Consider the following 16472-nt stretch of genomic DNA (forward strand, 5'->3'; position numbering starts at 1 on the left):
GAATAAACATTGCTCAAAGATGGGCACCACACCCCCAAGAGATCCTTCGAAATGGATCCTCCCACCTGGGGAAGCTGCATGGGAAGCAGTGAGACTCGAAGCCACTAGAAAATGTACAGAGAGGAAGGCAGAACCTCGGGAAGGCCAACTTCTAATTCCTAAAAGCTTCGGACACGAAAGGCTCAAAGCCTGAGCACACTGTGTGTGACCCACAAATTACAGACAGTTAGAACCACGAGCCAGGCCAGCCGAAGGCGGAGAGGGCAGACAGAAGCCCCACATGCTCCTCCTCATCCCTGTTGGAGACTCGGGTGCTTTTGTTTTTATTTCGATTTTGAGGAATAGACACATGTAAGCTTAAGGATCTTTACTTTCAGTTTAGCCAGAGTGGAATTAGAACAGGGATATCATTAACAGCCAGCCAGGACAGAAGCGAAGGCGTCTCAGAAGCAACTTGGTGGACCCGCCTCAGGAACCCCGGGTCATGCCTGCACTTCCCACCTTCCTGTCTGGGGAGAGGCCCAATCCCCTGAGGGACCCTGGAGAGCCCACGACCAGGGCCCCCAGCCCCAGCCCAGCACACTGCAGGCCCAGCTGCCCCTTCCCAGGGCGATGTGTCTGGGCTCCAGGGACAGCCCAGTCCAGGGTGGGTCTATGTCTGCATGCAGCCGAGGATTTCCGTCACCCTGGCCATGGGGCTGTTCCACACCTGCTCCTGGGATCCAGCAGTGCAGCCCCCAAGAACAGACCCAACCGGGGACAACCCTCAGGTTCCAGAAGCCACCCCTGCCTCCTGCCCCTCCTTCAGGGCCCTAGATGGCTGTGGCCTGGATCAGGGCTGGGCAGAGGGTGAGGCAGGAGCCACCCCACCTTCTGCTGGGGACACAGACAAGGAGCTCTCCGGACTGGAAAGAGTCCCCATGTCCAGTGGGTCAGGGCTGGAAGGGGAGACAGGGGACCCCATCAGCTTAGGGGGCATCGGATTCTGTCCAAACCCCTTCCCTCGAGGACATGGCTGCCAGCTGGAAACTCAGCTGGTCCCCAAGGCCAGAGCCCCCTTGAGCTCCCAGAGCCTCGATCCCCCTGGACTTGACACCCCCGATGGGCACCTGCCAGCCTCACTCCCGGGACCCAGGATGATGCCCCCACCAGGACCCTCCATGTGGACCCAGGCACGTGGCCTCCAGGAGGCTGGTGCCCAGCCACCCAGAGACACAAGCCAGCTGCTGATGGTGGACAGGGTGGGTCACGAACTCAGGGAGCCAGGGGCTCGCCTCTCCCCGGGAAGGTGGGCGCAGCAGCAGGCAGCACTTGGCAGCACTCGAGCCAAGAAACGGACAGCCCCTCATCGAGCCCCGGGTGGGGAGGCCCCCCGCCCCTGCCCCCGCCCCCGCCCTGGAACGAGTCCTCTGGAGGTGGAACCTGGGCTTTCCTGAGGGGCAGGGTCCACAGCCAAGCAGCCCCCTACGCTGGGGTCCCAGGTTCACATCCCAGCTCCTCCACTTGCCTCTGCGGGGCCTCAGCACACAGACTCTGCAGAATGGGAAGGCAGCTCCCTCCTTTCTCAGGTGGATGCTGGGCGTGGGAGCCCATGGGAGGGGCAGAGGGGCTGTCCACACAGCACCCACGGCTCCCATCACGCACACAATGCTCACACGCACAGGCGTGCACATGCTCACATGCAACACACGCACATTCACATGCACTTACGCACATGCTGCACACACTGCAGACACACCTGCCTAGACACTCACACCTACACACTCCTCCTCACACTCACATACATGCACAGTCATGTCACAGGTAGTCACACCCTCACACTCACATCCTCCCAGGCACACTCACAATCAAGCCTTCACACGCACAACAGTCACACCCTCACATGCAGTCACACCCATATGCACACTCATGCACACTCACATCCTCCCATGCAGTCACTCGCACGGGCAGTCACACATTCACTCTCACATGCACACAGTCACACTCTCATGCAGTCACACCTGCACATGCACACAGTCACACCTGCACTGTCACACCCATACGTGCACTCAGTCACACCCTCATATGCAGTCACACCCTCACATGCACACTCATGCACACTCACATCCTCCCATGCAGTCACTCGCACGTGCAGTCACACATTCACTCTCACATGCAGTCACACTCTCATGCACTCAGTCACACCTTCACATGCACACAGTCACACCTGCACTGTCACACCCACACATGCACTCACAGTCACACCCTCATATGCAGTCACACCTCACATGCACACTCAGTCACACCCTCACATGCACACTCATGCACTCATATCCTCCCATGCAGTCACACCTGCACATGCAGTCACACATTCACTCTCACATGCAGTCACACCCTCTCGTGCACACTCAGTGACACCTTCACATGCACAGTCACACCTGCACTGTCACACCCACACATGCACACTCAGTCACATCCTCTCATGCACTCATATACACAATCACACCCTCCCATGCACAAAGGCACTCACAATCACATCCTCCCATACTCACCCACACACAGACCCCTGCCATGGCTCCTGGCCCAGTCCTCTATGTGGTACGTGTGCCCCCGAAATCCCCAACCAGATGATGCCCCCAATTCTGTGGAGCTCAGATTACCACTTCCCTGACCCTCAGCCAAGCACAGACAGGACCCACACACAGTGAGGTAAACTCACAGGCCTCAGAAGCCTCCCTGAGCCCGGCCACAGGGTCTCCCAGGCCTATGGCACCCACCCAGGAGGGGGACTCAGCTGGGGAGGGGGCCAACCTGGGGCCAGAGGCTGGAAGGTGCCGTGAGCTCCTCCCCACACGCAGCCTCTGCCTGGATGGCAGAATTCATGCAGAATTCGTTCAGGGCTGAGTGACGTCTGGCCACCCCTGGGCCAGCTGGCATGGAGACAGCATCCGGCCAGGGTTGGGGGAGACAAGCTGGATGCCCTCCACATAGGCTGGCCAGTCAGGTCCTACTGGGACAGCCAAGGGGCCCTGTGCGAGGCCTGGAGGTGCCCCCCGCCCCCGCCCCACACCCATAGTCTCTCTGCACCATCCTCATCAGGGAGCCGGCACCCACCCAGTCCACTGCTAGGCTCACAGGTGGGCACTGGGGCGCTCACCTCACTACACGTGGTGTCGAGGGGACACACGCAGGGCTGCATGTGGCCAGGGCCCAGGCAGAGCCCCCCAGCTGCTTCCCCAGGCAGGCCCGTGCCCCCGAGCGCAGCAGGGAGGTCGGGGCCAGCTCCCCCTGCCTGCACTGTGCCTAAATGACAGCGCTCTTCTCCTCTTGGAAGGAGGTGCGTGGGGACGGCCGGGCCAGCAGCAGCTCCTTCTCGTGGATCAGGCTGTCCAGCAGGTCCTCCTGACGGTAGTTGTGGTAGACCTTCAGGAAGGCGAGCGTGGTGATGGCCAGCCAGGCCAGCCATGAGGCCCAGAGGCCAAACTGCACAGAGGGCAGGGGCAGGGTCAGAGGCCGTTGGGGGTCCGCTGTCAGTGCAACCCCCTCCCACCAGCCCCCACGCTCTGCTCTGCAGGGAAAGGACAGGACTCAGAGGAAGGAGGAGGCCGGGGACATGGGGCAGGGCCAGCTCCTGAAGACCCTGCCCAGGATCAAGCTTCTGAGTTCCTTCCTGCAGCCAGCATCGTTTTCCAGCACCTGTGGCCCTCCCGGAACCCACTCTGGTGCAAAAGCCCTGGGCACTCAGACCAACCCTCACTCCAGGCCAGCCAGAGGCCCTGAGGAGGGGCAGTGGCCAGTGGCGAGTGCTTTCTCCTCCAGCAGCTCGGGCCTGTCGGCTCTAAGGAGGGCGGGTAAACAGCGGAGGCTCCTCCAACCACCGGAATAAATTGACCTTTAGCCGCTGTTTCCAAACAGTTGAAGGAGAAACAATTTAATCAGAACCAGGCCTGAGCTACATTAAGCTGATTCTCATTTGAGCATATTTGCCATCAGACTGCACTCACACCTTAATCCAACTGGCACAAATTAGGCCTGAGGCCTCTTCCACTCACTAAATTTGCATGAAGGTATCTTTGACAGATCCAGTTCATCTCGGCAAAGAGCATTCAGGCCCACCCATGTCCAGCACCCTTGGAGGGCTCCTGGCCAGGAGAAGCGTCCTCAGGCCAGCCACGGCCAGCAAGGGCCTTCAGAGGCCAGTCTAGGGTCCGGAATTGGACCTGAAGCCAGCGGGCCCTGATCAGTGCTGGCAGGAGCCAGGTGTCTGGTCTCAGCCACCCCCACCCGGCACCCCTCATCTGCCTCATCTCCGTCTGGGGCACACCTGCAAATTTCAAGGGGCAAACCCAATTCCAGGGTTCCCCCTCCGGCCCTCACGGGCCACTGATGTGTCCCCACATGTCTGCATTTCAGCAAATAGCGTCCCTCAGAGTGGGGGCCACCATCGCCCTCCACCAAGTCTCCTAGGGAGCAGGGGACGCAGCTTATACAAGGGCAGGGTGGCAAATCTGAATTCACAAGTGGGATCCCCTGCCTCCTTCCTTGGACTCTGTATCAGCTTCCCCCTGGCTAGGGGACGCCTCTAAGCCTCCAGCTCTGATCTGAATAGGCCCACCTAGCGCCAGCACCAAAGTCCAAAGCCCTTGTCCCTACACTGGACCCCCAGGATCTGATGCCTGGTTTCGTTTCTGGCACCACCTCCCCCCACACCCCCACACTTCCCACCCCAGACCCCAGGGCCTTGCCACTTCCTGATTCTAACTCACTGTGGCCATCTCCTCCCCAAACCCACCTACAAAAGCCCAGCTCTCCCCCACCTCCTGCAGGAAGCCTTCCCGACTGCTCCCACTGCCTGGTCCCATTGCTAACTACCTTATCCACACAGGAGCCTGCCTCCTCCTCTGGCTGGGGGAGAGCTCAGCAAATGTCCAGCAGTAAATGGCCCCCTCCCAGCATTGCAAGCCTCCCTTCTTGCCCAGAGCCCCCTACCTGGGCAATTGCAAACTGATCGTAGAAGGCGGAGTTGTCCACGCCCAGCTCCAAGTCGATGTCCTGGAGCTCTTCACAGCTAAAACAGCAGGACATAGGGTGGAGGGTGACCACCAGGACAGCCAGTGCGGGACAAGGCTGAGCCGCTGGCCAGAGAGCCAGGAGCTTTGCCCTACAATTGTTGGGCGGGGGGGGGTGGGCAGCAGGGAGTCTCTGGGGACACCACGGAGGGTTAGCCTCGATGCCTCCTCCATGGAGCAGGACAGCCTTTGGGGAAGGAAACCTCCAGGCCCCTCCCTGTCCTGGCCCTGGACAGCCAGAAGACGCCAGCTCTGCCTCTGCCCTCCTGGACCCTCTGCCCCCCATGCCCCACACTCTGAGGATCACGGGGTCTCAGAGGCCAGGCCCCTCCCTGTCCTGACCCAGGACGGCCGGAAGACGCCAGCTCAGCCTCTGCTTTTCTGGACCCTCTGCCCCCCATGCCCCACACTCTGAGGGTCACGGGGTCTCAGAGGCAGGAGATGCAGGGCTGCCTCAGCCAGACAGAGATGGAGGTGGCATCCCCACCAATGCTGCCCAGAAGCTCTGCCCCCATCATGGAGGCATCTGTGGAAGCAGTGGGCATCAGAGGGCCCGGGAGTGAGCCAGGCCTGGGCTCCCGGTAGGTGTCCTGCACCCCCAACATAAAACGTGAAGCCAGGACACATTGACAGGAGCAGGGTGCCAGAAAGAGGGGGCCCAGCGGCCCCAAATCCCCTGGAGGGGCTGAAGGGCTGGAAACAGTGTCCGTGAGGCCAAGGAAACTTTGCGTGTGTACCAGGGGTTGCCCACACTCTTGGGAAGCAGGTAGCCCGAGCCAGCAGGCAGAGCTGGGACAGTGCACGATGAGGCACAGGGCACAGCTCAGCACAGGAGGCCCTACAGGGCCACACACCCAGGTGCTCCTGCTTTCCTCTGGTTTGTGCCCCAGGTACCCCAGAGTGGAGGCATGGAACAGACAGGCAGGGAGCCCCTTCGGCTCTGCTGCATCTGTTGCAGATGGTGGGGTTTCAGGTCTGGGTTTGCTTAAGGGAAAAATGTGGAAACTCTGGAGGGTTCTTGTCTTCCAGGGTTTTGGCCTGGGGCACTGGATGGTGCCCCTCAGGGCGGGGCATCCCACTGTGGGGGGCAGGCAGTCACTGTGCTCCACTCTGGGGCCCCCCACAAGCCAGATGATGCCCCTGCTAAGATCCCAGAGGGACCACCATGGCTCAAAGGCCTCCATCCCCAACCCGCCTGGGAGCTGACCCTCACCCTGCCAGAAGCTTCCTCTGCTCCTGTTCTTCACCATCCCCGTCCCTTCCACCATCTTCCAAACCCCTCACCATGAGGACCAAAGCCCTGAGCCTAATGCTCCCTGGGCTCTCCCATGCAGCCAGCACAGGACAGAAGCCCCACGGTCTCCGGCTGTGTGGCCACACCGAGCCTCCCAGGACCCGGGGCCATGCTGCACGGGATCTGTCATCTAAGCCCTGGTGGCAAGAACGGGGCAGCCAGAGTCTCTGACCACCTGGAGCCACCCCCAGCTGTATCCAGCCCTAGGGATGATCGCTCGTGTGTGACGTGTGACACTGCCAGCTCCTAGGGCGGGAAGCTGTCTGACATTGCAGGGTGGGTCTCAGGGAAGGGGCTGCACAGGTATGCACAGGCAGGGGCACAGTGCACAGTGGGACCAGGGACCGCAGACTCAGGATGGGCTTCGTGAGGGAAGATCACCCACAGCAGGGCAGGGTGTCAAGGGATCTTCCGGGGAGGTGGGCCGAGGCCGAGGCGGGTGGGGCGGGCGCACCTGTGGGGTACGGTGCCCTTCTCGGTGATGGTGTCGCACCACATGGTGAAGCCCACGCTCACGATGGTGCTGGCAATGAAGACCAGGAAGACCACGAAGGCGCTGACCAGGAGGTTCAGGAAGGCGGAGAAGAAGGAGCTGCAGCCAGAAACAGGAGGGGCAGGCTCACTGGACACCACCTCCCAGGCGACCCCCGCCCCCAGGCTGCAGCCAGAAACAGGAGGGGCAGGCTCACTGGACGCCATCTCCTGGGCGACCCCCACCAGCAGCACCCCCCGGACCCTCAGGATTCCTGGGTTGGGCCCTGTGGGGCCTCAAGGAGTTGTTCCCCCTGCCTGCGGTCCCTTGGGCAGCTCCGTGTGCCCGCCCTGGGCTGCAGGTCACACCTTCCCAAAGACCCAGGACCTGGAACCCTGGTCCCCACCATTTCATAAAAGAGGCTGCACCCGGGGTGGAAGTGAATGACACCCTTCCAAAGCCGTCCAGCCACAGTCACCAGCAACTCTGGCCCAGGTGCTTGTGTCCCCCCAAATCCATATGTTCCAGTCCACTGAGGGGTTAGAAAGTGGGGCCTTTGGGAAGAGAGGAGGTCATGAGGGTGAAGCCTCATGAATGAAATGAGTGCCCTCCTAGGAGAGACCCCACCAAGCGAGCTCCCAGCAGATAAGGACACAGCAAGAGGAACGGGCCCTCAGCAGGCATCGAACCTGGATCCCAGACCTCTAGCCTCCGGAAGTGTGAGCAGTAAATGCCTGTTGTTTACAAGCCCTCAGCCTGTGATGCCGAGAGCTTCCATTCACCCGCAGGTCATCAGCGCGTGGCCTGGACCCCTGGTAGGACTTGCTTGATGGGCCAGCTCTGGTTTATCCATTTAAACTTAAAAGGCCAGGCTGTGATTGGGCCCATCTGACCAGGGCCAGAGCATGGGGAGCGCAGGAGGCAGGGCCATGAGGAAGGAGCTCGCTTAGGGCTGGGCCACACTGCCCCAGGGGTCTGAGGCCTCTGCCAGGGCGCACACGGCCATGGCTTTCAGAGGATGCTCGTGTTTCCTCTTCTGAGGATACCAGGCACGTGGTCGGGACACCCACCCCACCCGGCCCTCCTGCCTGGCCTGCAAACATCCACCATCTCTGAATTGCTCCATCAAGATTCAAAGTCCCTCGAATGGGCCTGGGGTGGGCTCAGCCTGGAATGCACACGGAGGCTCCGGGGGGTAGGGAGAGGGGGTAGGGATAGGGACTGTCCCTCCAGTGGGAGCCCTGAGGGGGACTTCCTCACGGGCAGACACCAGCACTAGCAGCATGGCTGAGAAGGGGCTGCTCCCGCCTCTCACCTGCCAGCAGGCTCGATGTTAGCCTGCATGCTGTCAGCACACTGGATCTAAGGGAGGTGACCCACGGAAACAGCTTCACAGCGATCATTTAATAAACAAGGTCTCCCTGGAATCTCAGCCAAGAAAACATCAACGCTACCGTCATCCGAACTCGGCAGCTGCTGATGAGGCAAAGTGGAGGCCAGCGCATTGTCTGTTCATTCATTCAGCAGGCACTTTCTGAGCACCTGCTCGCCCTGTGCTGGACACAGAGGGCAGAGTGATACAAAAGACGAAGTCCTGGCCCCGGGAGGTGCCCCAGCCAACATGCTGAGGATAAACCCAGGCCACAGCGCCCAACTCAGAGCAGGCGGCACCAGGCTGCTTTGTAACATCTGGTGCCTCCAAGGAACCCGTCCACTGGCCCCAGTCCCGGACACACTGTTTTGGTGACTGCTGGGCTGACAGCAGAACCACCCCCCAGGAACGGGAGGGCTTGAGCCACCCCAGGGAGTCCCAGACAAGGGGAGAGGACACAGGGACACTCTTAAAGCCATGGGCTGTGATCCAACAACCACACCAATGAGGGCAGGACCAGCAGGACTCACACACGTACGCGTGGGGGGTGACCGAGCCTCTGGCCAGGCCTCACGGCTGAAGATGGCTGGAGAGTGGGTACCGTGTGCCAGTAGACAAGCCACAACCCCCATCACAGCACCACATCCAAAGCTCTCTGAAGACAGAAAGAGCAGCAGCAAAAGTTCGCCGGGATGGGTGTGGGGCCATTCTCGGTCCCTCTCCGGCCCAGTGTGCTGTGAGTCTCAGAGCTGTCATACATGGGACTGGCTCCATCCGCCCTGCCCAAGCCTGAATCACCATGTGCCAGTGTCTCCCGCCTGCTCTTCAGAGTGCGTCTTCTTCTCCATTCTCTGCCTGGAGGCTGAAAGGTGTGGACCATGGCAGTGACCCCATGCCCTCTGGCTTCCGGCTGGGTTTGGGCAATGGGGTGGGAGGGCGGGAGAGCAAGGTGGGAATTTGCTACCAGGTCCCTCCACTGAAAGTCACTGCTCCTCTCCAGGTGACCCACCCGTCCAGGTCCCGTTAGCCAGGGATGGGGACAGCACCACCTCCACTGACCCCATGAACCCCACCACTTCATCTCTTGTCAACCAGCCCTCCTTCAATGACCCTTCCTTGGGTGAGCCATCTGCTGCTGCTGGGACCCTGAGGACACAGTTCTGAACCCCAAAATCCATCTGGCCTGGGGGTGCAAATGAGGGGCTAGGGGCCTATAGTCACAGAGCGGGACGCAGTAAGCCTGCCCCACCTCTGCAGTCTTGGACCAGCTGCTCCGCCCCAGCCAAGGAGAAGGTGGTGGCGAGGCACGGCCAGGGTCAGCTCCACAGCCAGAGGCAAGGAAGGGGCCACTGCCATGGTCCACACCTTTCAGCCTCCAGAGAGAGAATGGAGAAGGAGACGCACTCTGAAGAGCAGGCGGGCTTGGGCAGGGCGAATGGAGCCAGTCCCATGTATGACAGCTCTGAGACTCACAAAACCCGGCCCGCTGGATGGTGCTGGAGTAGGGGCAGGGGACAGCCCCTTGCCAGGCTCCCACAGGGCACGTCCACCCCTCCACCTGCTGGACAACCCTCCTGCGGTCCTCCCAGGGACCCGGTCTGGCAGGAGCACCCTCCGGCACCTGGCATTCCTAGACTTCCCTGACAGGCCATCCCAGAGACCTCCCTGGAGGGCCAGACTGACCACAGTGCAGAGAGGAGGCTGGGCTAGGGTCGTTACCCAGTGCCACATCCCAACCCCCTCGGGAGGGTGGGGCAGCACCCTCCACATCTATAGTATACCGAATTCTAGACAGGCACGTGCATGGCCTAAGCTTCCCTGTGTGGCCGGGCTCCCTAAGGGCAAGGTCTCCCCGAAAGACCCTGGTGCCTGCAAATACCTGGCCCGGTGCACCTGAGATACGGCAGAGGCTCTGGGCCCAGGCGACCCACTGTCCCCTTCCCACCACTGAGCATGGACCACAACACAACCTCCAACAGACAGAAAAGCCAATTATCTGGAGACTTCAAACATCCAGCCTCACCCCTATGAAATGGCCGGATTTTGGAGTCTTCTCCCATGACCAGATCGAGGAGTTCCCCATGAGATAGGGAAGGGACCCCAGGCTGGGGCCACTGCCAGCTGACAGCCTCGGTCTGCTCCTCCCATTCCTTTCTGGTCGGTTTCCAGGGATCCTGCCCAGGCTGTCCAGGTCGTTGAAGAATTGGATGTGTCCAGAGCATCCCCGGATCCAACTCCCCAGAGGTCACAGGGCCACCCAGCCCCTCCCTCACCAAGGCCAGGCCAGGACAGTGGTCAGGAACAGGAGCCCGGCACACGCAGGGTTAACCCTGTCTCTCTTCACTGCCGCTCAGGGTGCCCTGCCAGGATGTGCCATCTCCATGGTGACCGCTGTCCTGGAAAGCCCAGCAATGTGAAGGCTCAGCGCCGGCACGGGCAGGCAGATGAGTTTAACGCAGCGTCCCTCCGGCCCGCCAACCACAAACTGCTGCCAGCCCACGTGCTCAATCCTCCCTCAGCACAGCTGCCCCAGGCCCACGGCTGCCTCAGCAAACCCTTCTGCCCCGAAATGGCAAGCCCCTCTGAAGCACAGGTGCCATTCCATTCATTCATTCATCCATTCTTTCATTCATTCATTCATTCATTCACTCATTCATTCATTCACTCATTCACTCATTCACTCAGCAGCCAATAATGGAGCATCAAGATGACACTCCTCTGCAAAAAGCTACCCCCAGACTAATTTTCACACTTCTGGGCACGAGCTCTCAGGGCCCAGACTCTGCATAAAAGACACCCCCATAGGAAGAGGAAGCTGGCACCTGAGACATGGCCTCTGCTCCACAAGCTCTGGACCTGCCGTGTGCCCCTCAAACAGACCTCAAACAGGCCTTGCCCTCACACTGGCAGGAGGGCAGCCGGGTGGCCCCTGGAGGTGGAGTCCCCTTTGGAGGATTAGAGCATGTGCTGTCCTAACCAGGCCCAGACCTCAAGCGGCCAGAGTCTGATGGGGTCAGTGGGCTCCTCCCTGGGCTGGACGTCCAGTGGCCGTCGATGGCCCTGAGAGCCCTTGTCCACCACATGAGCTCCCTGTAAAGGCCCGTCTCAGCTCCGTGGCTGGTCCTGAGTCCCTTTTACCTACCTGGCACTTGCTCACCTAGTCTATGCAGCTGGACCAACAACTGAGTTGGACTTGGCTGCTCTGTCGCTGGACCCTGCAGACCCCATCTTCCCAGGGGTCCAGAACTTCCTGACATGGCAAGTCTGAAGGGTGGACCTGTAGGCCAGATAACTGAGTCTGCACAGGTATCGGGGCCAGGTGAGTGACCAGAAGGCAGCAGGCCTCAGGACCCAGGCATCTTTCTGTCAGTCATTCAACAAACATTATCTGGGGACTCCTACGCACCATCCCCTGTGCTCAGCCCTAAGGACACAGAGATGAATAAGGTGCATGTCTGCCTTGGCTTCACCCAGCTGTGGGTCCCCTAGGGTGGGGTCCCCTAGGGTGGGGACCCATGGCCTGAGATGGCTCTTGAGAGCGTCAACCTTCGCCTACAACCAGAACTCAATGGAGTGCTGACACGTTTGACAGATGTCACCCCACAAGCCATCTGCCAATGCACTGTGCAGTGCATGAGGTGGGGGACAGGTGGCCACATGACCACGTGAACTCAGCCACTAATTCCTGATGGTCAAGAAGGACACAGGCACCAGATGTCCCTGGAAAAGAGCAGGCTGGGCGGAGGTCAGTGGTGGGAGGATTGGTGAACCCCTGAACTGAAGCAAAGGGGCTGAACCTGAAATGCTCCACCACAGGCCCCTCCCTGACAGCAGGAGCTGCCCGGACCTGACCTCCAGTGGGGTCAAGGCCATGGTGAGCCTCCACAATGTAGCCCCCCTCGACAACCCTAACCCTCACCCTAACCCCCACAGGCCTGAGCACACCAGGCCGTCTAAGGCTTCCTAAATCCCATATGGGCCGGTCAGCAGAGCTGCAGCAGAGGCCACACAGCTGGCCTGCATCCCAGCCGGCTCCACCCCTTGGGAGGATGGAACACCACAAAGAGTGCTGGGAAGGCCTGCAGACTCCCCAGGAATCTGCTTTCTGCCTTTGGAAGGAGATGGTGCTGGCAGTTTGCCATGGCTGACAGACAGTCACCTTCCATGAGATGGCAAGAGGCAGAGCTGCTGTTACGGCATCCCTGGGTCTGCCGCCCAGTGTGTGCGAAATAGACCATACCCTGTGCGACCTGGACTCCTGTCTTGCAAGCTCTGGGGCTCTTTTCTCCCCTCTCCCTGTCCCCCAGCTTCTGGTGGAACCCCCTATAAAATCTCCCATCACTCTGACCACATAGCTGGGTCCTATCTAGAGAGCCACCCTCTGTCAGCCCCAGCTGGACCACAGGCACCCTGAGGGACACCCAGGAGGCGAAGAAGACGTGCGTGAGCGATGAACCAACTGTGGCCCCACCTGGCCTGCACCCTTCACCCTCAGCTTCCCAGACTAAAGGGACCTCAAGCGTTGGGAGGCTGACCCTACTCGCTGGCTGTCCCACTCCCTCTTCACACCTGTCTCATTCAGGGAGGCTTCCACCTGCCTGCCCTGCATGCACAGCATGGACTGGGCAACTCTTCGGTTTGGCAACATGGGTGCAGATGACGTCTCAAGCCTCTTCTTGGGACACCAGCCCTGGAGTGGGCTGAGGGAAGGAGGACGGCTGCAAATGGGCAGGACACCACCCTGCGCCCGGCCTGACCCCACCTTGAGCAGGGGTCCAGCCACACAATTTGGGCCCATGGCCCCACAGTACCTGGGTCCTCCCAGGCTGACAGCCAGCTTGCTACTGACCCCCATCCAGAACCTTAGTGTCGTGGGTTGAATGGTGTCCCCCGAAAGATATGCCCAAGTCCCACCCCTGGTACCCGTGACTGTGACTTTGTTTGGAAATAGTATCTTTGCAGGTGTAATTAAGCTCTGGATCTCAGGATATCTCCCTGAGTTTAGAGTGGGCCCTGAATCCAGTGACTGGTGTCCCTGTAAAAAGAGGGAGGACAGAGCAGAGCAAAGGCGCCCTGTGAGGACAGCGGCAGAGGGTGGTGGGACAAGTGGGTTTCAGTCCAGTTGGTGCAACTGTGCTGCAGCAGCCCCAGGGCGCTCCTACCCACAGGCACTGGGATTCTCACCCCTCCTCCAGATTTTGCAGCCCCACTCAGCATAGTCCTGGCTCCCTCCCTTCTCCCTGAAGCCCCTCTTCTTCCCCTCTCTGGCCCCTCTCTCAGCCAAAACCAAGCGGTGGGCTCACAGCGGGGGCAACAGGAGGGCTTCCCCACTCCTGCCGCCCGCACCCCTCTGAGCCCTTCTCATCTCCCACCTGTGTGCAGGAAGTGAAAACCTACAACAAAGGATGGGGGTGAGGGCAGAGTTTGGGAGGAGCCTGGGTTTCATGAGTGCTCTCCCGGAACCTCTACAGGATCTCAGGCTGCTCCTGGGCACAGCAGGCCTCAGCCAGGGGAGTGGGAGGGCCCACAGAGGGAGTGGGTGGGTTCACAGAGGGAGTGGGTGGGTTCACAGAGGGGGTGGGTGGGTTCACAGAGGGGGTGGGTGGATTCACAGAGGGGGTGGGTGGGCTCACAGAGGGGGTGGGTGGATTCACAGAGGGGGTGGGTGGGCTCACAGAGGGAGTGGGTGGGTTCACAGAGGGGGTGGGTGGGTTCACAGAGGGGGTGGGTGGGCTCACAGAGGGGGTGGGTGAGCTCAGAGGGGGCGGGTGCGTTCACAGAGGTGGTGGATGGGCTCACAGAGGGCACCCACAGAGGGAGTGGGTGGGCTCACAGAGGGAGTGGGTGGGCCCCCAGAGGGAGTGGGAGGGTTCACAGAGAGCACCTGCAGAGGGAGTGGGTGGGCCCCCAGAGGGCCCCCAGGGTGCCACTGGCTAAGGGTGTCACCGCACCCCAGGTGAACCAGGTTGTATGGGCTCCAGTATCTAGCCGGAGCAGGAAAGAGAAAGAGGAAAATGCAGGCCAGGAGGAGGAAGGCGCTTAGCCCACAAGGCACAGCCCTCGCCCTGCAGTCTCTCTCCAGCTCCCCATCCAAGGCCTGAGCTCGAGGTGGGCCTGGGTGGCTCCCCTCCAGACAGCCGTCTGCCGTCCCTTTCCCGGGGCGATGGTGCCGGGTGGGGCTCCCCAGTTCGCCTTGTCACTGGGACCTGGAGAGCTCAGTGCAAGCCCTAGACCGGGCTGGGAGTTGTCGCCGGTCCTGGCGAGTGTGGCCCGGCTGAGCCCGCCCAGGAAGGTCCAGGCCTGCTGGGTGATGACGGTGCAACATCTGCAACCCAAGGGGGCAGATGCCCAGAAGCGGGAGGCGATGCGCACCTGGGGAGGGGAGGCACTGGCCTTGTACGCAGGACCGGTGGTCGTCATGGTCCCTGGATGTGTGTGTAGACAAAGGGCGGTCTGAGTGGAGGGGGTGAGGGCGGATTGTTGACATTTGCGGGCCTCGGAGCTGCCTGAGAGACGGAGGGACTCGCGCGCCTCCCCCGGGAGGTGGGTCTGGGGGCGCTGGGGGCATGGAAGGGGCGCCGCGCCGGGAGCGGCCCCCACTTACCCCTCGTGTCCCTTGCAGAGGAAGAAGAGCGTGCGCCAGGCGTGCGCGGCGGCCAGCAGCAGAGACAGGAGGCTGGCGAGCAGGCTGAAGCGGCAGGCGGCCGGCGGGCCCCACTCCTGCACCGTGAAGCGCTCGCGCTCCTGCACCGTGAGGTTGGCGCTCAGCCACATGCCCTCGGTGAAGAGCAGGCAGCGGCCGCGGAAGTCGTGGCCGTTCTCGGACAGCGGGATCACCACCACGAAGCTGAACAGGAAGGCCAAGAAGTAGCAGGCGCACTGAGCGAAAAGGAAATTGTTGAGCGCCATGGCCGGCCCGGGCGACAGCGGCGGCGGGAAGGCCGCGGGAGGCTGCGCCGGGCGGGGAGGCCGCGGGAGGCTGCGCAGTGGCGGCGCCGGCGGGTCCCGCGCGCCCCTCCCGGGACGCGTGCGCATCGGCCGAGCGCGGGAAGCGCCTGCGGTCAGCACCGCGGACAGCTCCTGGTGCGTGCGGGCCAGGAGCCCGGGGTCCAGGGGCCAGTCCCGGCCAAGCCAGAGAAGGGCGGCCTGCGGGAGATGCGGGAATTTTACCAGGTCGGCCTGGGGAGACCGACCCTGTGCCGCTAAAGACTGCGGGAGCCACCTGTACGGGCCTCACACAGGCCGACTCTGGGTCGTCAGTTCCTCATCAGCTCTAAAGAAAGGAGACCAGGAGAGAGAGGGCGGGGTGGGGGGTGTTGGAGGACACCCCCAAGGTGCTCATAGTGAGGTGTAGGAGTGCGGTTTGCAGTCCAGGCTGAAGTGATTCCTTTGCGGGGGTCCCGAAATGCAACGTATGAGGGGAGGGGCCAGATCGTGGAGGAGTCGGGGTGCAAGGGACTGGGACAGAGGTCATCCTCGAAGAGATGGGGAGGGTGAGGCCAGGTGTGGGCAGGAGGGGGTGGACCGGGAGCTTCTGCAGCGCCAGCCCTCCGCGGGGACGTGTGTTACACTGCCTGACACGGGCAGGACCCTGGAGCTGCATTTGTAAGATAAATAATGGGTGCCCCGAGCGCCTCATTAAGACATCTTTGCTGAGATGGAAATCGCTGAGGCATTAATTAATAGAATTAATGCCTTTTCTAGTTGCCTTTAAGACTAAGTCACCTTTAGTCCAATTCCCAGAGTGAGGAAGCCCTAACATTGCTCCTCCTGGTTTAAAATTCCATCAGCATTTTTGTTGCAAGCATTAAAAAATCTTTTTGTTTTATTGACTAAGTAATATATGCTCATTTCTTAAGTCAAGTAATAGAGATATGTATACAATAAAATAGAAAGCCTTCTCCTCATCCCCCTCCCCTACCCCATCACACTACCAGGGGTGACCACTTCAATAGCCTGGCATCTATTTTTCTAGACATTTTGCTAAGCACATAAGCACACACACAGAATTAATAAAAATGCTTCATACCATACATAGTTTTTTGAAGGCTGATTCTTTTATTCAACAAAATGTCAAGGAGATTATTCCCTGCCTACACATACACCTATTTTGTTCTTTTTAATAACTGCATAAGACTCCATTATAATGATGATTCCACAATCTGCATAACTATTCCTCTTAAGGTGGATGTTTTGTGTCTCCAGTTTTTCCTGTCTCACATGCTGTCATGTGAACATTCCTGTACACATATGTTTGTGTGCTTGCACAGGCATTTTTATAAGAGA

The 16472-nt window shown here is 60.3% G+C and overlaps 2 protein-coding genes across 3 annotated transcripts; both read right to left on the bottom strand.

The window, feature by feature from the left end:
* Positions 1 to 256: 256 nt before the first annotated feature.
* LOC107968260 (uncharacterized) lies at positions 257 to 1673 on the bottom strand. The gene has a single exon (XM_016926818.2). It carries the CDS (start codon positions 1671 to 1673, stop codon positions 1119 to 1121), a length of 555 nt encoding a protein of 184 aa, XP_016782307.1. The 3' UTR covers positions 257 to 1118.
* On the bottom strand, positions 1629 to 15175 carry TMEM179 (transmembrane protein 179). 2 transcript variants are annotated; one of them, XM_529658.9, is made up of 4 exons: positions 14791 to 15170; positions 6797 to 6934; positions 4969 to 5047; positions 1629 to 3462 (listed from the first exon to the last, which is right to left on the bottom strand). In XM_529658.9, exons 1-4 carry the CDS (start codon positions 15093 to 15095, stop codon positions 3283 to 3285), a joined length of 702 nt encoding a protein of 233 aa, XP_529658.6. In that variant the 5' UTR covers positions 15096 to 15170; the 3' UTR covers positions 1629 to 3282. The 2 variants fall into 2 exon arrangements, with proteins under 2 accessions (XP_529658.6, XP_009426860.2); XM_009428585.4 differs by lacking the exon at positions 1629 to 3462 and adding an exon at positions 3479 to 4199 and having other exon boundaries at positions 14791 to 15175.
* Between the last annotated feature and the right edge of the window lie 1297 nt (positions 15176 to 16472).

This window comes from Pan troglodytes, chromosome 15, assembly GCF_028858775.2.
Source record: "Pan troglodytes isolate AG18354 chromosome 15, NHGRI_mPanTro3-v2.0_pri, whole genome shotgun sequence".
Taxonomy (NCBI): domain Eukaryota; kingdom Metazoa; phylum Chordata; class Mammalia; order Primates; family Hominidae; genus Pan; species Pan troglodytes.

Coding starts and splice junctions, on each gene's coding strand:
- LOC107968260 (XM_016926818.2), bottom strand. CDS start 1,673: ATGTGCACGCCTGTGCGTGTGAGCATTGTGTGCGTGATGGGAGCCGTG.
- TMEM179 (XM_529658.9), bottom strand. CDS start 15,095: ATGGCGCTCAACAATTTCCTTTTCGCTCAGTGCGCCTGCTACTTCTTG. Junction 5,048..6,796: donor AAGGGCACCGTACCCCACAG/GTGCGCCCGCCC, acceptor CTGCTGTTTTAG/CTGTGAAGAGCTCCAGGACA. Junction 3,463..4,968: donor ATCAGTTTGCAATTGCCCAG/GTAGGGGGCTCT, acceptor CCCTCTGTGCAG/TTTGGCCTCTGGGCCTCATG.